The 18,281-nt window shown below is 38.2% G+C and overlaps 1 protein-coding gene across 1 annotated transcript in view; it reads right to left on the bottom strand.

Annotated features, from left to right (window-relative positions):
- Positions 1-18,281, bottom strand: part of LOC121949536 (copine-9-like) — a 246,154-nt gene that overhangs the window by 163,337 nt on the left and 64,536 nt on the right. The window contains exon 4 of the mRNA XM_088082828.1: positions 4,913-5,016. Coding sequence (XP_087938954.1) covers positions 4,913-5,016 — 104 coding nt within the window. The remainder of the gene's footprint in view (positions 1-4,912; positions 5,017-18,281) is intronic.

Raw genomic sequence — 18,281 nt, 5'->3', positions numbered from 1 at the left:
TAACAAGTAGTGTGCAATACACTACCTTTATTAGAAATAACCTCAACAAAGAGGAGCAGCGTACAAATTATTCAGTTAGCAGAAACTATACCAAAAGCACTGGACAAAGGTAGGGAGGAGGCTAGGTGAGGCTGACCCGACTTGGACCGGAAATTAGCCTTCTTCTAGCTAATGTCCGGTCGCAGGAGAGTGGAGTGGATGAGATGCTATTAAGGCTCACTCATGTTGGAGTATGTAAGTATATGATTCAGTGTTCATGTTCACCCCTTAAAGAAAGATGAAACATAATGTTCAAATAGGATAAGAGAGAAGATATATTTCTGCATGATCAGTGTCCTGGATGATAATCTAACCTTGAGGGTCAGTTGTGAGAGTGGGAGCATGACGTGAAGAGAACTTGATATGTGGAGATAAGAGGAGGAGATGTGCGGAATGGATGTGGGTCAAAAGGGAATGGATGTGTGGTGTCTATAATTTTGTTCAACAGGACACCCAGAAGAGAGAAACAATTCCTAATAAGGGATTGTCCTTGAAGTTGACCAATCCAAAGACGATGCCACGCTGAAAGGGGAGCCAGATAATGAGGGGAACCAATCAGAAGATGACTCTACCTTCATTCACATTTTCTCATTGTAATAGTATAAAAGACTAGATCAGGGAAAGACAGGTTGTCAGAATGCAGGCTGACTAGCTGATGTTATTGGCTAGGGAGAGGCATTCCTGAGCTCTGTAACTGCTCACTGCTTGCTTGAAAAGATTCACTAAAAGGTTTGGACTCAAAATTCTAAATTCTGTGTGGACATTCAGTTATTTACTGTTTATTGAGTTGCTTTTAAGAATTCTGAACATAGCACTCACCCTGGGAGGGTGAGAGTTTTTTCTACTTGCAGCAACCAAGAGAAAAACTCCTTCACTCAGCAATGGGAGTTCAGAGACTACATTGCACACATCTTCATCAAAACCCCTAACATCCCAGATCAAGCTGTTGCACTGGATGGACTGACCTTGTGGGGGGCATTTGGACAAGGGACTCTGACGCAAATTCAAAAAATGCAATGCAGGAATTGAATGATGCCACCAGTAGCAACATGCCTAAGGAACTGGATAGAGTTTTCATAGTAGTTGCTGATTTTAATCAACTCATCCTTCATCTCCAAAGATGTTGCGGGATCAAGGACAAAAGTAACTGTTTTTAAAAGTTGGTTTAGAAAATAACCAATAAATCTACCTTCCACCTTTTACCTTCTTCTAATTTTAAGCTATCACTCACTTTCACTTATGTCAGTTAAGATGACCATGAGGTCAAATCAGCTGTGTGTAATTGATGCTTGATTCTGAGAGTAACTTGATGGCAATTGGTAAGTGGTAATATAGGGAGTTGCAGGGTGACTGTAGAGTGGGCGGGAGGGGCGATGGTCCCACAATACCCAGACTTTAATGCCGGAGTCTGGTGTCTGAATGTGATCTTTTTTTTCTACACCTCACCATGTGCCTCCTTCCCCTAATCATAACCATCCGTGCCAGCATGTGCATTTGTTGATGTCCCAATGTTGGTTTTTGGATTTTTGTTTTGAAATAAAAATGTAAAAAAATCAGGAAATGAACTGTTTGCCTACGACCGTTTAGAAACAGGAAGAATGTTTCTGAAATGTAACAGAAGCTTAGAAGTTAGAAGTTAGAAGTTGAATTAAATAAAGTTGCATTAAAATTTAAAGAAGCTAGAAATGCAAAAACTCAAGTAGGTTGCCAGTACCTCAAAATTGTACTAAAGTACTGTACTTGAATAAATATACTTTGTTAGACTCCATCATGGATGTTGCTTGCTATTCTGAAGATGACTCTTTAGTCATAGAGGTAATTAGATTGCCTCCAGTAACTGAAATTAATTCAAACAAGTAACCTGTGTCATGTTCACTTTCCCTTGCTTATAACAAAACAAGTTCCATGAAAACCGGTTCAGAATTAAACAGGTTACAGTCGATTTTGTTGTGAAATCTGCATCTCACCATACACATGTATTTGTTTACTAGTGGATCGTGACCTCCCCAATGGGAGACCCATCGTGCGAGCTCAGCCAGTGAGGTATCACAAGTATTTTAATTCTTCCTTCTTCCTTCTGCTATAAGCACATCAATACATTTTACCAAGGTGGAGCAGGTGAACAGCTATAGGTTCCTTGGAATTAATATCACTGAGAACCTATCTTGGTCATCGCACATCACCACCCAGGTTAAAAGAGCACAGAAAAGGCTCTACTTCCTACGGAAACTTAGTAAGGCTAAATTCACTAAATCACCAAATCACCAACTGGCATGGTTTGTGCACGGCCGTGGACAGGAAGGCTCTACAGCAGGCGATTAAAACTGCCCAGAACATCACTGGTTTTCATCTACAGAGCATCAGTGACCTCAGTGAAGTGAGGTGTCTGCACAGAGCCCAAAGAATACTGAAAGACAGCAGCCAGCCCCAGCCCAGTCTGTTCACCCTGCTGCCGTCTGGAAAAAGATACACACGTATCTGCTGCAGAACCATCAGACAACGGAGCAGCTTCTTTCCCCAGGCTGTGAGACTCCTTAACGCCTCCTTAGACACCAAAAGATGTAGCAGGATTTAGGAACAAATTCTTATTTCATTTTTGACTCATAAACCTACCTTGTACCTTGGCAATAATCTTTACTTCACTCACCCGTCTCTCCTGATTGAACTAATTTTGTCTCCCCTGTTGCTTAGTTACCTTCTGATGAACACAAGCTAGACATCAGAGTTGACAATAGTTTGATTTAACTCCTCATCATTGCCTGCTCTGGACACAAATGTCGATCATGCAGTTCTCTAAATAACCTTTGAGGTTCTAACAAACATATCTGTTCCGATTGAAGAGTCTTCAGTTATCGACTGAGGATCAGGATCGGTTCAGTCAAAAGGAGCAGCCTGCTGGTGCTGATGTTCACAGTTATTGAGCGAACAGTGATGGATGGAGTGTTGAAGAGCTACTGAGATCAATATGAGGGTTGTGATCCTCTCCTTCTGTCTGACCCCATACTGACTCTTTCCTCTGAGCCCCCTGCAGGGCATTGATCCCTTCCATGGAAAGAATGGATGACTTAAAGTGAAGTCCCCCCCCCCCCATTTCTGCCTTTACCTGCTGACTCCCCTCTGAGTGACTTTACAGTAAAAGTCAGAGTGTGGAATGGATCGGTAACTACAGAGAAGCACCGCAGATCTGCAAATAAACAACAACACTGTTCTCTTTTCTTTGAATCCTCGGAGATTAGCGTGGGCCTCTACAGGCTGCACAGCTCATTGTGCTCATATGCAGACTTTAAATTTCTCATTTAATTCTCTTCATGAATACTTCAGAACATCGTAACTTTCAAGTTCTGAAACAAACAAAATAACTCTGAGATGAATAATGAGTTCTTGACAACAGATTTGGAGGGAAGTAGATTGACAAAGATGAAGACATAATGAAAGGCTGCATGAATACTGTGTTTTAATGAATCAACTGCTTATCTAGTGATGCTCAGTTCAACCATGAAATGAAATCAGCTGGGCCACCGTCGGTTTATCAGCAGGACTTTTTAAGCCATTAAAAAAGAGAATGAGCCAGTGGTGGAAAGGTTTGATAAAGAAACAATTATAAGCATTTTAAAGTGATTTCAAATTCATATTTCTGCATCGTTTTGTATCTAACACTGTGAACCCAACAGAGAGAGACTGGCAGCAGCAGTTGGGATTTAATTACCTTGCTCAAGGGCAGTGTGGTAATGAGAGACACAAGCTGTGCTTGTTTATATCCCCTGACCAGATTCTTACCCGAAAAACTCTTTGAGGCACTGTATATAACAACAAACTGGGAAAAAATAAATACATTTAAGAGGATACTGACATTTGATTCTTTGAAATTAAACTTGCTGTCTGCATGTATACACACATGCTCATAGGTGCGGATGGTCTGTGCGGTCACAGAGTTTTGGTGGCAAACAGATGGGTTACAGGCATAACCAAAGTGATCTGAGCAGACCCTTACAGACTCCAGCATCCACCATGATGCAGAAAGTATCAGTTTGTGTAAGATTTTATTGAACCTATTTGATCAAAACATCATATTACAATCAGTCATTACGGAGTGTTTGTAACTTTCAGAACACATTTATTGTTCTTTTTGTAGTATTGTGTATGAAAAAAGGTGAGGAGCAGTGAATGAAGGCGTGTCTCCATTGCAGATTTGCACATTTGCGATGGCTATGTGCTTGTCCAGTTCCTGCAGACAAGCACATAGCCAGAGCATCAAGTGACCTAGAAAAGCCAAGAAAGTGCCAAAAAAGTATTTCCATTGCCGTTTTGTGAAATATGCCTTTTTTTCCAATCACCTGAAATACCACCTCATGCGAGCATAAAAACTTTTTTGTGATAAATTTTTTTTTCAAAATTGACATGTTTTCATTGGTCGCACTTTATATTCGCAATTTCAATTTGTGCAATTTTAGAGTTAATGGAAACCCATGAGTGCACTGCCCATGTGACATTATCAGAGGAAATCGAATATGACACCTACACAAACGAGTTCAGCAAGATGATTGAAATATTTCAGGAGTAATTCATATAATTGAGAATTTGTTTCTTAATTTGAGTAATCCAATAGTATATGTTAAAAATGACATTTTAGGGCATGCATTCAGTAATGTGTAGTGGAATACATTTTTAAAGCAACCCTTCTAACACTGGATGAAAGTCATCCACTCTTACAGTTTTTATGCTAATCAGCTTAGACTGGAGGCTTCTTCACCTTGCAGGTGTGAGTCAGCCAGCCAAAATCAGAGGAGTCCCAACTGAAGTCATTTCCTGGTATAACAAAGGAAAGAGACAGATCGGAGCTGCAGAGAGCAAAGACGGAGACGTTCCCACTTACACATCAAAGCGAAGATTCTGCTTCTCTTCGAAGAAGAAATCAAGAACAAACTTCCTCACAAAGTCGGGGTTCAGTGTGTTATCGATCACTTCTGTCCGGCCAAACTGGAGGAGAGATGGAGAGAAAGAGTCAACACCACACTGATCAATGTTGACATGCAGTGAGAGGGGAAGACAACAGACACTGTCGGAGGCGAACTCCTACTGTCAGGCTGATCTTTTGTAAGTTTTTAATTTCTCAACCAGCAAACATTTTAAAGTTAGACATTGTTATGCAGTCTGAAGTAGATTTAAGCCCCACTCAAAGAATCATTTAATACTTGAACTGCCAACAAGAGGGGGGGGGGGGGGAGCATCAGTAAGCCCAAATACTGCATTTCTTGAAGCAGGAAAATTTCATCTATTTTTTAAATAATACATAAGAAAATTCAGTTTCATATTTTTTTCAATTGCTTTAAATCATTACATACAATCAAAGATTTCAAAATAGGCATTTAAAATTAATCCAAAAACTTCAAAAAATCAAATACATCTGGGATAAAAATAGCCTTTGTTATTGGTAATAAACGGCATAAAGAACCAGAGTGTTGTTTTTATGGGGGGTCAAAATTACTCCTTGCAGTGGCTGGAGGTATAAATAATAATTTTTTTTTTCTTTTTGTCCCACAGCACTTGAAATTCAGTAGATGATCAATAACACAATTCTAAGAGAAGTTGGACATAGAGAAATGTAGGGTTTTATTTGAACAGAGATACATGCATTTGAAATTATCCAACAATCTCACATGGAGTAAAAATGACCTAGTTCCATTTATGCTCCATTTGTAAGTGTAATGCAATAGATGATTTGGCTTTCTTTGCCTTTGGAAGCTCCACATCGGTCATCACGCAGGAAGAGCTGCCAGAGCTGCTAAGTCCAGCGATAACAGAATCAATTTAATTGTCTCATAATCTTACAATGAGAAACGATGGCTCTGCTGAGTCCATTTATCCGCATACTTTGTAGGTGGATTCCGGTTAAGTTAGTAGAAGCAGAGCTGGATATTACTTTTGATCAACACAGTTTTTAGATAAATGTGTTTTGGGCACAAACTGTAACCCTGTGGCAGCTACACTGGGGGCCAGGTCCCTCTGGCTAGATGGCCCCTCACTGTAGATCAGGAATACTCAACATGCTTTGCCTCAGGGCCACTGCTGCAAAATGAGAGGAGGCCAGGGGCCAGTTAACCCTTTAAAACCTGGATCAAAATGAAGTAGCATTAAACAGAAACAATCAAGGAAAGTCCCTCAAAATTGCACTTAAAAGGGACACTTCGCTGATTTTCAACCAGCTTTGTATCAAAATAGTATGTGTAAATGAACTATGATAAACCTGTATCTAAATACTGCCGTTAGATACAGGTCTACCCCTGTCTCTGATGAACACAAACAGCATCCTCACATTAGAGACTCTTCTGCCGATTGCTGAACAATCACACCCTCATTCCTGCGCTCATGCTCTCTGGAAGATGACGGTAATGAGCTAGTTCCTCCAACTCCCCCAACCACCACCTCTGTTTCTGCTCTCCTCTGTTACTGACTGAGCAGAGATGAGAGGATCTTCTCCATCAGCTATTACTCTCTGTGGATGGATTTCAAAGAGTGGTCCTGATGCATGACAGCAGCTGCTGAAATCTTCAATTTGGAAAACAGTCTCATTTATTGCCAAAAAGTTTTAATGCTTGCATGAGGTGGTATTTCAGGTGATTCGGAAAAAAAAACATGTATGGCAAAACTGCAATGGAAACACTTTTTCAGCTTTTTTAGTTCACATGATGCTATGACTATGTGCTTGTCAGTAGGAACTGGCTCCCTCATGATGCAGCAAGCCCTACAAGAGGTGTTATTGCATCACATAACTCTTCCAAAGTTGAGTGGATCATCCAGAAGTTTTGAATCCACAATTCCTCTGTGAAATCGTGGACTATCAGCTCCTAGAAATCCCTCGTAACTGGCCACTCCCACGTATAAGGGGCTCGCCTTTCCATTATGGCTCCATAAAACGCCTATGTGGCCTTGGATTGGAAATAATGATGGCTAGTGTGGTGGCTGCAATAGAAATAAAGCTGCTAATGTTTTGAACATCCATCACCATGCTTCTTGGAATGTTATCACCAGAGGAGAAGTCACAGAACATCACTCAGTGGAAATGCTGTCATCTTACAATTGTGTTTTATTGACATTTTGAAATTTCGAAAGTTTTACACAAATCTCTAATGGAAACCTGCCTACTGTTATGAGATGGCAGAGTCATGTTTTCAATACAAGCCATCAAAAAGTAAATCATTCACTGCCTTGTAAGAAACTTAAAGTTGTCCTTCATTTGTTGAGCATCATGTTGAAATCATATTGTTGAGATGTGTTTCTGTTATGCATTACAAGACAGCAACAGGTGAGTTTAACTTGACCGTAATTTCACCCATCTGATTGAAGGAGGAAACACAGCTATGTGATTACAAAGCTCCAAATAATCACATCTATGTGATGACAAAAGCTAGTCAACGGGATAATGAGCGGTTTGCACTGCATTCCACAGTGTGATGGCACTGATGAACGGTGGTCAGTGGCTGTACAGCTTGCCAGCCAGTCAGCATAGACAATAGTGATGGAGTAATTCAGACAGACTTTTTCCATGCCAATGTTTTATGTTAACATTTTAACACAAATGTTTTTTAAGAAATGTCTATAAAAAAGGAAAAACAAAGAAGAAAATCCAGGTTATCACAAATATATTTAGCTTTACTGTACTTTGGCTCTAGCCTGGAGGAGTTTATTACTTTTTAACTGTTTGAAAGAATTACTTTACATTATCAGTGCATGAAAACTCAATTTACCCAGTCCAACAAACTCACATTTCTGCATTTTTATAACTCACAGTTTTGAGTTAAAATAACTCATTATTAAATTAAATCTATACAACCTGCCATTTCAAATAAAGATGATTTAGCTTTTAAATTTGTACACATCAAATGTATATATTTGGCATGTGCTTTATGTTGTTTCCACCCAACTGTATAAAGACTGACAGGTGGGGACTCATGATTGAGACACTAACGTTAACAAATGAAACAGACACTAGACGGGATGTGTACAGAAATAAGAAATGTGCTTTAGACCAGTGGCTGTAGTCACTGTAACTTTCAAAAGGATATACAAAAAGTTGAAGGTTTTTCTTCGTCTTGGAGATGAGGGGCAGATAAATCCAATTTTTATGTGAATGCTTGAGTTGATGTTGATCAGTTGATGTCTCTTAATATCAACTGTTACTGCACCCACAGTCCCACTGATGCTTTCAGCAGAGCTCTTTGTTTCGTATTTACTTGTCAAGTATTCTCCCTGACTTCACAGAGGAAGACTTCTGACACGCCTCGAGGAACAGGACAGGGAAAGGCTCATCGAGGTGGGGTGAGGGGGGGCAGATATATTGGCTTACTGTTGCATCACAATCTTGTGATCTAGCAGTGACAGAATCATACTGTGAAATACTTGCTGCCTGTAAATAATAACACAAAACAACTACCTGCAGGGAGTGGGTTTTTTACAAATGGTTATAATAAGCTGTCACTAATTTTGTTTTGATTTCTTTTTTTTTTTGACATCAAGAGGACAGCAGAGAGCAACAAAATCTCAAGAGAAGCTCTGGACATATCCTGCAAGTTTCATGATGATCGGCCCAATGTTTATGAAGGTAGATCAGTTTATGTTGCTGAGCCTTACCCTTTTTTTTCAACAAACCTTTGTTAACTTTTGATAAGCTTGGTCCAGTAATGATCCATGGTAAAAAAAAAATGGACCTTCAGTTAAGAAGGAAATGTCAAAAAGGTCAATGTAGATGGATGCCTGTACCAACTTTCATGTAAATCTGACATATGTTGTAAGAGTTTTGACTTTTTAAAGTTGACTTTTTATTACAGTGCCCCTATCAGGCCGATTGGGGTCATATTTCTTGGGTATCATTGTCATATAACTCCCAATCATTAGTGAAAACTTCATGAGTCTACAATGTACCATGTTATGTAAATCTGCAAAAGCATCTCTAAAATGTTGAATTAAACAATGATAATTCAACACAAAAACAAGTTTCAGCCCTTTCGGGCTTGAACCCCTACACAAAATAAATATGGATTTGATGGTATTATTTTGTACCCTGATAAGATTTGGCAATAAGTAAACTGCAGAAGTCCAGTCATGGAAAAATTATTCAATGCATTCAATGCATTTAAATGTAATCATGTATAATAATGTTATTGTTTGGCTGTATGACTCTTCCATTGTCATGGCTTCAGTACTTCTGGAGCCCTCAAAGTCCCTCACTGTCTGCACGCAGGCATGTGAGGAGGCTCCAAGGTGTCTGAAGGCTGAGATACTGCAAAAGATACATAGCTATATGATGTGTGAATTGGACATTATAAGGGTGAAACATTGCTCTGTTTCTGTAAGTTTTTATTATGTCTTTGTGAATATACATATATGCTCTACCAAGACCTCTCCGATCCAATTTTGTGGTGTCATTAAACTCATAAATTCATTTACGATTTATTGTGGCTCGTCTTAGTATTTCATTTAAATATTTGTATTTTTTATTCATCAAGATAATTATTGACCAAGAGTACAAGCTTTTTCTACATCAATTTGCCATTGTCGGCAGGATCCCAAAAGAGACGGACACTGGCTAGGTACAGAATGATCTCTTTTACTCTTTCTTAATCTTAGTGTGCCACCTGACAGGATTACAGAACAAGAGAAAATTGTACTCAATTGAACATTTGACGTGAGTAAAAGTGAATCAAATAAATGATGTGAATCAGACTGTTAAGATCACTAAGGTAGTGGACAAAATTCTTACTTCCTGTTTCTGCATCGCTCCCCTGATTAAAAGAAAAAATAGGCTAATATTAATAAAATTATTTTATGAAGTACTTATATTAATTATGGTAAAATTCCATTTACATATTTGGCAGACCCAGGGAAACATGTGTTGTTCATGCTGGTTCAATGGTGCACCTAAATGCCATAAACAAGCAATTATTGCTGATCAGTAACACCTGTGCTATTCTAGTCATAAGCATGTCCTTAGAATGTACTATGGTAGAAAACAGGAAAGAAATGAAAATGTACATCATGCAATGTGCAGAATACTGGTTGGTCTCTGCTTTGTTGGGAAGTGCTGCCAAACTGGGAAGAAAGCAAGTGTGGTTAATAAAACAACCACCAAAGTGACTTAAAGGTCTTAGATGCATGATTATAAATGTATTGAAGGCATTGCTGTTTTATTGACCCAGTTATGTTCATAGTGAAATTTAAAGTTTCCTTCACACCACTTAAAATACTAGCTGATCTAAAAACAAATCAATCAGAATTTTTCAAAACAGTCAAAGTATGAAGCTACAGCGCAAGTTTTTTAACTTTTTTTTTTAACTTCTTTTTTGTGGTCGTAAATCACAAGGGGTTTCTTGTTTTATGAGTTTTCGTGAAAACACATCCAAAACAAGGTTAGGGATTTCAGATCTTCATAATTTTTCATACACACATTGTCCAGACTCTTATAAAGTAGATTCAAAAAGAAAAATGATAATCTGTTGATTTTTCTTGGCACAGTGTTCATATTGTGCACAGTATAGAGACATTTGATAAAAAATCTCTAAAATCTCTAAAACTTCTACCCCAACTCACAGACACACACACATTTACAAACAGACAGACACACACACATTACACATTACACATTATTACGTCTACTAAAAATCTTGAAATTGGTACAAAAGGTAGGTATTATTACAGACAAAAAAAAATCAAGTGGTAATTGTGTATAAGGAAGTATAAATATAGACTAATAACATGTTTGACCTGCACAGAACTCCCCTCTGCATTATTCTTCCATTAAACATGAGCTGATCCAATTGCAAAACATACATAACTCACAATATATAGCTGTTAATACAGACCTTCACCACTGACCGTATAAACTATAAACTCACCAATGACCGAACTTCATTTCAAAAAGAAAATGAGAAATTCACAACTACACATTAAAAAGGGTAGCATCCGTTTCTCAGTGCTCCTGCACAGGCTCATGGGTGACTGGAGCATATCACAGCAATTTAGACTTCCTGGCTTCCCCAATATCCATTTCATTTGACTTTGGAATGTAACTGGAGCACCCGGAGGAAATCTGGCACCACAATTTACAGCCAGTGCCTTGCTGTGCAGCTACAGTGCTAACCACTGTTCCTCTGTGACATCCAAACAATGTATTCTGTATATTAGAGACTCAGGCAGCAATCTGAGTGTTACAAATGAAGCTACATTGAAGATAGGGTCCCCTGTGAGGCCAGTATGTGTACATAGACAGCTCTTTAAAGCAATAAGATGATGTAGAGTTAGCACAGATCTGTTCAGGAGAGCAGGAAGGGCAGTACAGAGGCTAATGAGCAGGACGTTGGCCTCTATGGGATGTCGGACCATTCAACAGCAAATGAAAATGGAATATAGGACCTGCAGGGGAATTTCTCTGCTACTATTCTTCTTTGTCTCCTCTACAAACCGTACTGCACTGTGGGAATTTTGAGATGAATTTCTTGCATGACATTATAGTAGTAAAAGTTGTCAAATGTTGTCATGTCAAAGAGGTTTGGGACCATATTTATGCCCAGTGCAGCCAGTATAGGTTTTTGCAGGCATTTGACCATTGGCTATGCACTGATTCCTACAGTACTGTTGCTGTGCTTTCCACTCACACACTGCATGTGCATGCTACAGTTTACAGTAAGAATGGTGGTGGATTTCAACATGTTCTTATCCCAAATTGTCACGTTGCCACTTTGCAGTAGACTTTTAGTTCAGTTCAATTCAATTTTATTTCTAAGGCCCATTAACACATTCACAATTTGCCTTACAGCATACATCATCCATCTGTCCTTGGTCTTCTGCATCTACAAAGGTATCCTGTCAACACATATTACTTATGTGAACACTTGTGTGTGTGTGCGTGTGTGTGTGCAGTTTTAGGTACTGCACAGCAAATTTTGTTTTACAAACAATATTTTGTTTTAAGTTCAATGACCATATAAAGCTATTCTTTTCTAAGCACATGGTGGGATGCTGCTGAAAGTGATTATGTTTAGACATCAAAAGCACATGACAACCAACACAGGGACGTCAACAAAAGCAAATGTTGGCACAGATGGTTAGGATCAGGGGAAGGAGACAGTGCTTTTGGCTTAACAAAGCCAAAAGCACTGAGCTGGAATAACAGCGGGTCTCACTCCCAGATCATCTAAATAAGCTGCTCTGACAAATGAGATACCAGGCTGTCAAGTAACTCCAATGTAAACCCATACACAGCGGTGGTCCGCGAAATTACTAATTTTACTACCTAGATTAAAAGATTCCAGTTCGATAAAATTTGTCTAAAAGAGCCACAAGATTTAGGCCACCATTTAAGTTGGCAAAGTGACTGACTTCAGGTTTGGTGCTTTGCCAACTTAAATGGCAGTCTAAAGAAGTTACTGACTTGGGCACACTCAACCTCCGTAAGTCTCTTGTGTTTTCTGCTTTATGCGCCAATGAGCATCTCTCATAGCAATGAACGGGCCCCCACGGCTGTATCTAGACTTTCTTAATACGTCCATGCGTGAAACTAAAAGTCAATATAGAATTATTTTCTTACATCAGTTGTTAGTATGGTGAGTCAGCTCATGTGATCCACACTTTTTCTATTTATCCAAATGTCTTTATAAAGCACCAGAACACTTAATCACATCATTATTCACATATAAGCACTGTCAGGAGTGAGTTATTGTTGCAAAGGTAAGACAACTGTAATATTTAGATATATATACTGTAGATTAGTGAGTTAACACGGTTCACAAACAAGATGAAAAGAAGAGTCTGCCCCCACTCTGAAATACCAATTAAAGCAGAAGGTAGAAGGCTAGTTAATTAATTGGATGTTTTTTCTGTGTAAAAAATACAAATAAAAATAATTAAAAAATAAAAAATAAAAAAAATAAATAAATAAATAACATATATATATATATATATATATATATATATATATATATATATATATATATATATATATATATATATATTTTTAAATCTGTTATTGCATTGCTGGCCTTGTGACTTGTGTTGTGTGTCTGAATGGAGGGCAAAAGTGCACTTTACACACATTTACTGCAGTACGTTGTATTGCTGTCAGTGCAGAGGTCATAAGTTACTCCTGAAATGTTAATGACATGAAGATATAAAGCTGTCTGATGTTTCTCTCTGTGGCTGTCAATAATTCAGTTGTTTATGATGAGATAATGCTACTCTTAATTTTGACAGTGTAAATGGAACTCGTGATGTCACAATAGATACAACAAACAGCTTAGTGAGAAAAAGCTACTTGAATCATTAGCTGCCAAGACAAAAGATGGGGCTGAATTTCAATAAAATCAGCAAATGAAAATGTTAATTTGTTCAACATATTACTGTAGGTGCTGCTAAGTCCATTTGGTCATTGAAATACCCACATTTGGTCAAACAAAAATTGCTGAAAAAGACTGAAAAAGACCCAAAAGGACTGTCAAATGATTATTTTTTGTGATTAACTGAAGAGGTTCAATAGCTAATTGCAAATAATCACAAGTCAATGTGGTGGGATTCTCAAAGGTAGGTAAGCATAAATATTCAAGACATTCACAGTTTCAGAGGTCTTACTAAAGTCTTTTAACTTCATGGAAAAAATTAAAATCTCAGAAGATTTTGTGTGTTTTAAAACATGTTCTACCAAAATGTTGATTTGTCCTTTTATAGTAAAGTAAGTGATGTTAAGCTGATGTAATTAAATTGGCTATTTGTCAATAAAAGACAAAAAGCCCTTCATTCATTCATATTTATAAATAGTTACATGGCAAAAAAAATCACATTTTTTCATTGTATGTTTTTAATTCCCTTATTTTGCATTTCAAAACAGTGTTGAAGTCTGTATTGACACGATTCATTAATTCTTACCAAAATTTTCTTGATTAGAAATCAAATGACAGCAAAATACTGTATATGACTAGCATAAAGTGGGTATGTTTGCAAAGGGGAGACTCATGGGTACCCACAGAACCTATTTTCATTCAGATATCTTGAGATCAGAGGTCAAGGGACCCCTATGAAATTTCGCTGCAGTTTTTCCATTACCAAAATTTAGCTTAACTTTGGAATATTATACCAGCTCTTTATTGGGAAGCTGGCATGATATGGTTGACACCACTCCTCAGGTCATCTAGTTTCATATGATGCCATTATCATCACTGTAACTTTAAAAATTGGGTCGGTGCATCCTCTTAAAGACGAGCATGTCGGCCAGCGATTAACGCAAATAAAAAAATATATACGGACCTTAATCACATTGGGATTAATGCGTTAATGCTGAAAGCTCTAGTTACAAGAGATGCACCATAAAGCACATGAGGTTGAATTTATCTTTTAAAGCATTTGCTTTAAAAAAAAAAATAAAAAAAACCTAAATGTGTAAGATACTACATGGAGAAAACATCAAACTTTCTCACAGGTTCTTTAGTTGGAAAAATTGTTCTTTTTAACAAAAAGGTTGGGTTGGGTGATTTTGCTAAAAATGAGAATCAGTATTGATAATTATCCATGATAACTGCGAAAATGACCATATTGATCAAGAGTTTTATTACAAGCCAAAGGTTATTCATTGTTTAAAGTTTAACAAGTGAGGACTTGGAAAACAAATTTCTTTCCACTGCTTGTCCTGATTATCATTCTTTCTGTCTCTCTTCAAAAAATGTAAATACAATTCTATAATAAAAATAGAAATAATTGGGTAAAGGACCAATTGACTGATCAGTCAGTCAGTATGACAATATGTCATATAACAGTATGACAGTATGATAAATCTTGAAAAACAACCAAACTGAAAATATTTTGTACTTAAAAAAAAAAGTAATTTGAACATATTGGAGCATCTGCAAATTCGTATATATATTCATTGATTAATGCATCAATGTAATTTTAGTTAACAAAATCTTGTCATCTCCACTGCACACAGTCCATAGTTACGTCAGTGTCAAGTCAGTCACAAACACTTGTGTTAAGGAATTGTCCATTTACAGATTTGTTAGGAAAACTTTCAGTTAATTCTCACTTCAGTCATTCTGATCTCTGATACTAATCAAGATAAGAAAAGCTTTCACTGTTTGTTGTACCTTTGTTATATTTCTCCTTAAATAAAAAAGTTCAGTTTTTATGCCCTCAATGTAAATTTTCTGACATGTAAAATTATATTGAATACCAGTATTTTTCATGGTATTGAAAGTATTAAATCGATATAGAAATTTAAATATTGTGACAGCACTTCATTACAGAGAAATTACTATATCCCATTGTATCAGTGCTGTTGCTATTTTCAAACAAAACCTTCATGTGTAAATGCGCACAGTGTCTCATAGCCGGGAACACAGCAGCAGCAGACAGCAGCTCGGCTCTCTATGTTCACATTAGAGAACATCATTAATATTTTCCTCAATAATCATATATTATTTCACCCACTCGCAACCCATCTGCTATAAATCGGAATGTTGTTGTTAGTGTATGAGAGCTGCAATGATGACAGTGTAAACAGCCTGTTGGCTGGTATTTCAAATGTGTGCAGCAGGCTTATCATGGTATGATGTTGTTACAGTAATATTAGTGCAAGAAAAAAAATCTCTCTTTCTCTTGCTTGCTCACTCCACTGCTCAGTAAAAGAGTAGATGTGCATCTACTCAGTACTTAAGCTGTTGCTTCAGATCTACTCGTCGCCAGAGTATTACTCCTGCCAAGTGGTAGATGTTCCTCACGGCCTCTCAGTATTTATCTGTTGTCTCCGAGTTTTCCGGTTTTTGCCTGTGTGGCTAGCTCCCTTGTGTTTTTTCCTCTTGTCTCAGAGATGCCTCTGCTCCTTGCTTCCTGTTCCAGTCGTCAGTGTGTTCGCCCGTCTGCCTGCCTGCTTGCCTGCCCGCTTGCTCACCTGTCTACCTGCCCACTCGCTTCCCACTCCCATCTCCTAATGCTCACCCAAACACCAAAGACCTCACGGAAGGGATCCTCACCTTGGTTTGAACTGGTTCGTTTATTACACGTGGAGATGCACGGAGCTTTCCCCCTCACATGACGATCGAAGGACGGTCCGACTTTACTCACCTTCCCCCCACCCAGCTCAAACATCACTGTAAATAAATTGCACTCTTGATTCACCGAAATTCTTGTCTGGTGTCTTGTGTCAGCGCTTGGGTCCCAGATATGACCAACCAGTCCCATGTATGGTACATGAGTGTTTTATTGTGCACAACTTTGCTACTCTGAAGAGCCTAATTAAGCCTAAAAGTTGACCTCTTAAAAGATACAGTAAAGATAATATCTGCTACATATGAAACAACACCTCCTACATAAGAGAATATATCCCTCGTAAGAGATAATATCTCCCACATATAAGAATATTTCCTACGTACAAGATAGTATCTCCTACATATGAGAATATCTCCCAAGTACGAGATAACACCCTCTACATAGAAGAATTTCTCCTATGTGCCAAATAATACCTCCTACTTAAAAAAATATTTCCTACGTACCAGATAATATCTCTTGCATATGAGAATATCCCCTACATATAAAAAAATACCTACTACATAAGAGAATATCTGTAACATAAGAGATAATGCCAAGAATATCCCCTACATGTGAAATAATGCCTCCTACAGATAAGAATATCTCCTAGGTACTAGTTAATATCTCCGACACATAAGAATGTCTCCTACGTAGGAGATATTGTCATATGTAGATATTGTAGGGTTTACTATTAATGATTTCACAAAATATTTGCACAACAAGATTTCTGAACAATCATCAGTTATGTAGATATAATGACTAAGTGTGTAAAGACAAATAATAGAACGGTTAGACATCACTTTTTTGTTATGAAACATTTAAAACTAGGAAAAGACAACACTTACAATATTACCGAATCCAATATATTGCCAAGTCAAAGTTACAATAAAATCATTCATCCATTTAGCATCCATAACCCATCTAACATTGGACGAGAGGCAGAGCACACCCTGGACAGGTCGCCAGACTATCACAGGCTCTAACACACAGAGACAGACAACCATTTACACTCACAATCACACCTACAACCAATTTAGAGTCTCCAGTTAACCTGCATGTTTTTGGACTGCGGGCGGAAGCGGGAGAAAACCCACACTGACACACACAGAGCATGCAAACTGCCAGGTTTGAACCTGGAAGCCTATGAATACCAAGTCATTATTACAGTCTCTTTAATCCTCTGTCACTATACATCATTTTTATTCCTTTTATCAAATTTGAAAATCATATTGAGTCTAGGTCCCAGGGTTTACTGCTTTCAGCTTGACTGACAGTGATTGACCAAATCAAGTTTCTAGCATGCTCATAGAGGCAATATATCTTTTAAACTTCAAAGTGAGTTGTTGGGGAAATATTAGGTTGCTTGGAGCGATAGAGCAGTAATCCTACCACAAATTTAGAAACTGTGCAGGATAAACTCTCGAGCATCCATCTAAGCACAGACATCACAGTTGGAAAATATCATAAAATGCCTCTTGCTTCTTAGAGAAGATAAAGGTATCTGGGAGCATCCTAAACTTTATTTCCGCTGTCTTTCTATCTCAGCAGCGGGCCAAAGCTTTTCTCCTCCTGCCGTGGAACTTCCGGGGCCTTTTGCCTGTGATTACAGCAGCAACGGAGGCACATGGTTTGGCTGTGAATGTTTTTCACTGCTCTTTATTTTTATAAATCCGAGCTGACTGAGGAGCAGCGGAGCTTTCTTCAGGCCTGGGTTGCCAGATTGGAATGAAGCCACAGTTGGAGATCTTCCATATGGTTCCAGGTCCCACTCTGCTGCCCACTTCCCTTACAGTCTCCTTGGACAGTACTGTAGCTGTCTGTCAATGAGCACAGGAAACAAGCATCCTCCCTGCGACATGTGTATTGTCACCAGCTTGTAGTGTGTGGGCTGTCGGAACACATTGGCAGATTTGGCTCGAGGCACTTTTTGATGCAATTAGCAGAAATCTAATTCTCACACTAATGCAGAGAAAAAAAATAATTACAGCTCTGCCAGAAACAAACTATCTTGTGGGTGACAGAGAAGAAACTGTACAGAAAACTTACTGAACAAAAGAAGAAGCTGTCTAAAACAGCTTATTAAAAGATACTTCTTGTCAGTGCGCGTGTTTGTGAGTGTGGAGAAAGACAGCAAGACAGCTCATATTCTATTATATGAAACCAATCTTCTATTCTACTCC

This window comes from Plectropomus leopardus, chromosome 2 (genome assembly GCF_026936395.1).
Source record: "Plectropomus leopardus strain MGB_pleo_1.0 chromosome 2, ASM2693639v1, whole genome shotgun sequence".
Classification (NCBI taxonomy): domain Eukaryota; kingdom Metazoa; phylum Chordata; class Actinopteri; order Perciformes; family Serranidae; genus Plectropomus; species Plectropomus leopardus.
The sequence above is the reverse complement of the archived record's forward strand: the minus strand, read 5'-3'. Positions and strand labels throughout refer to the sequence as shown.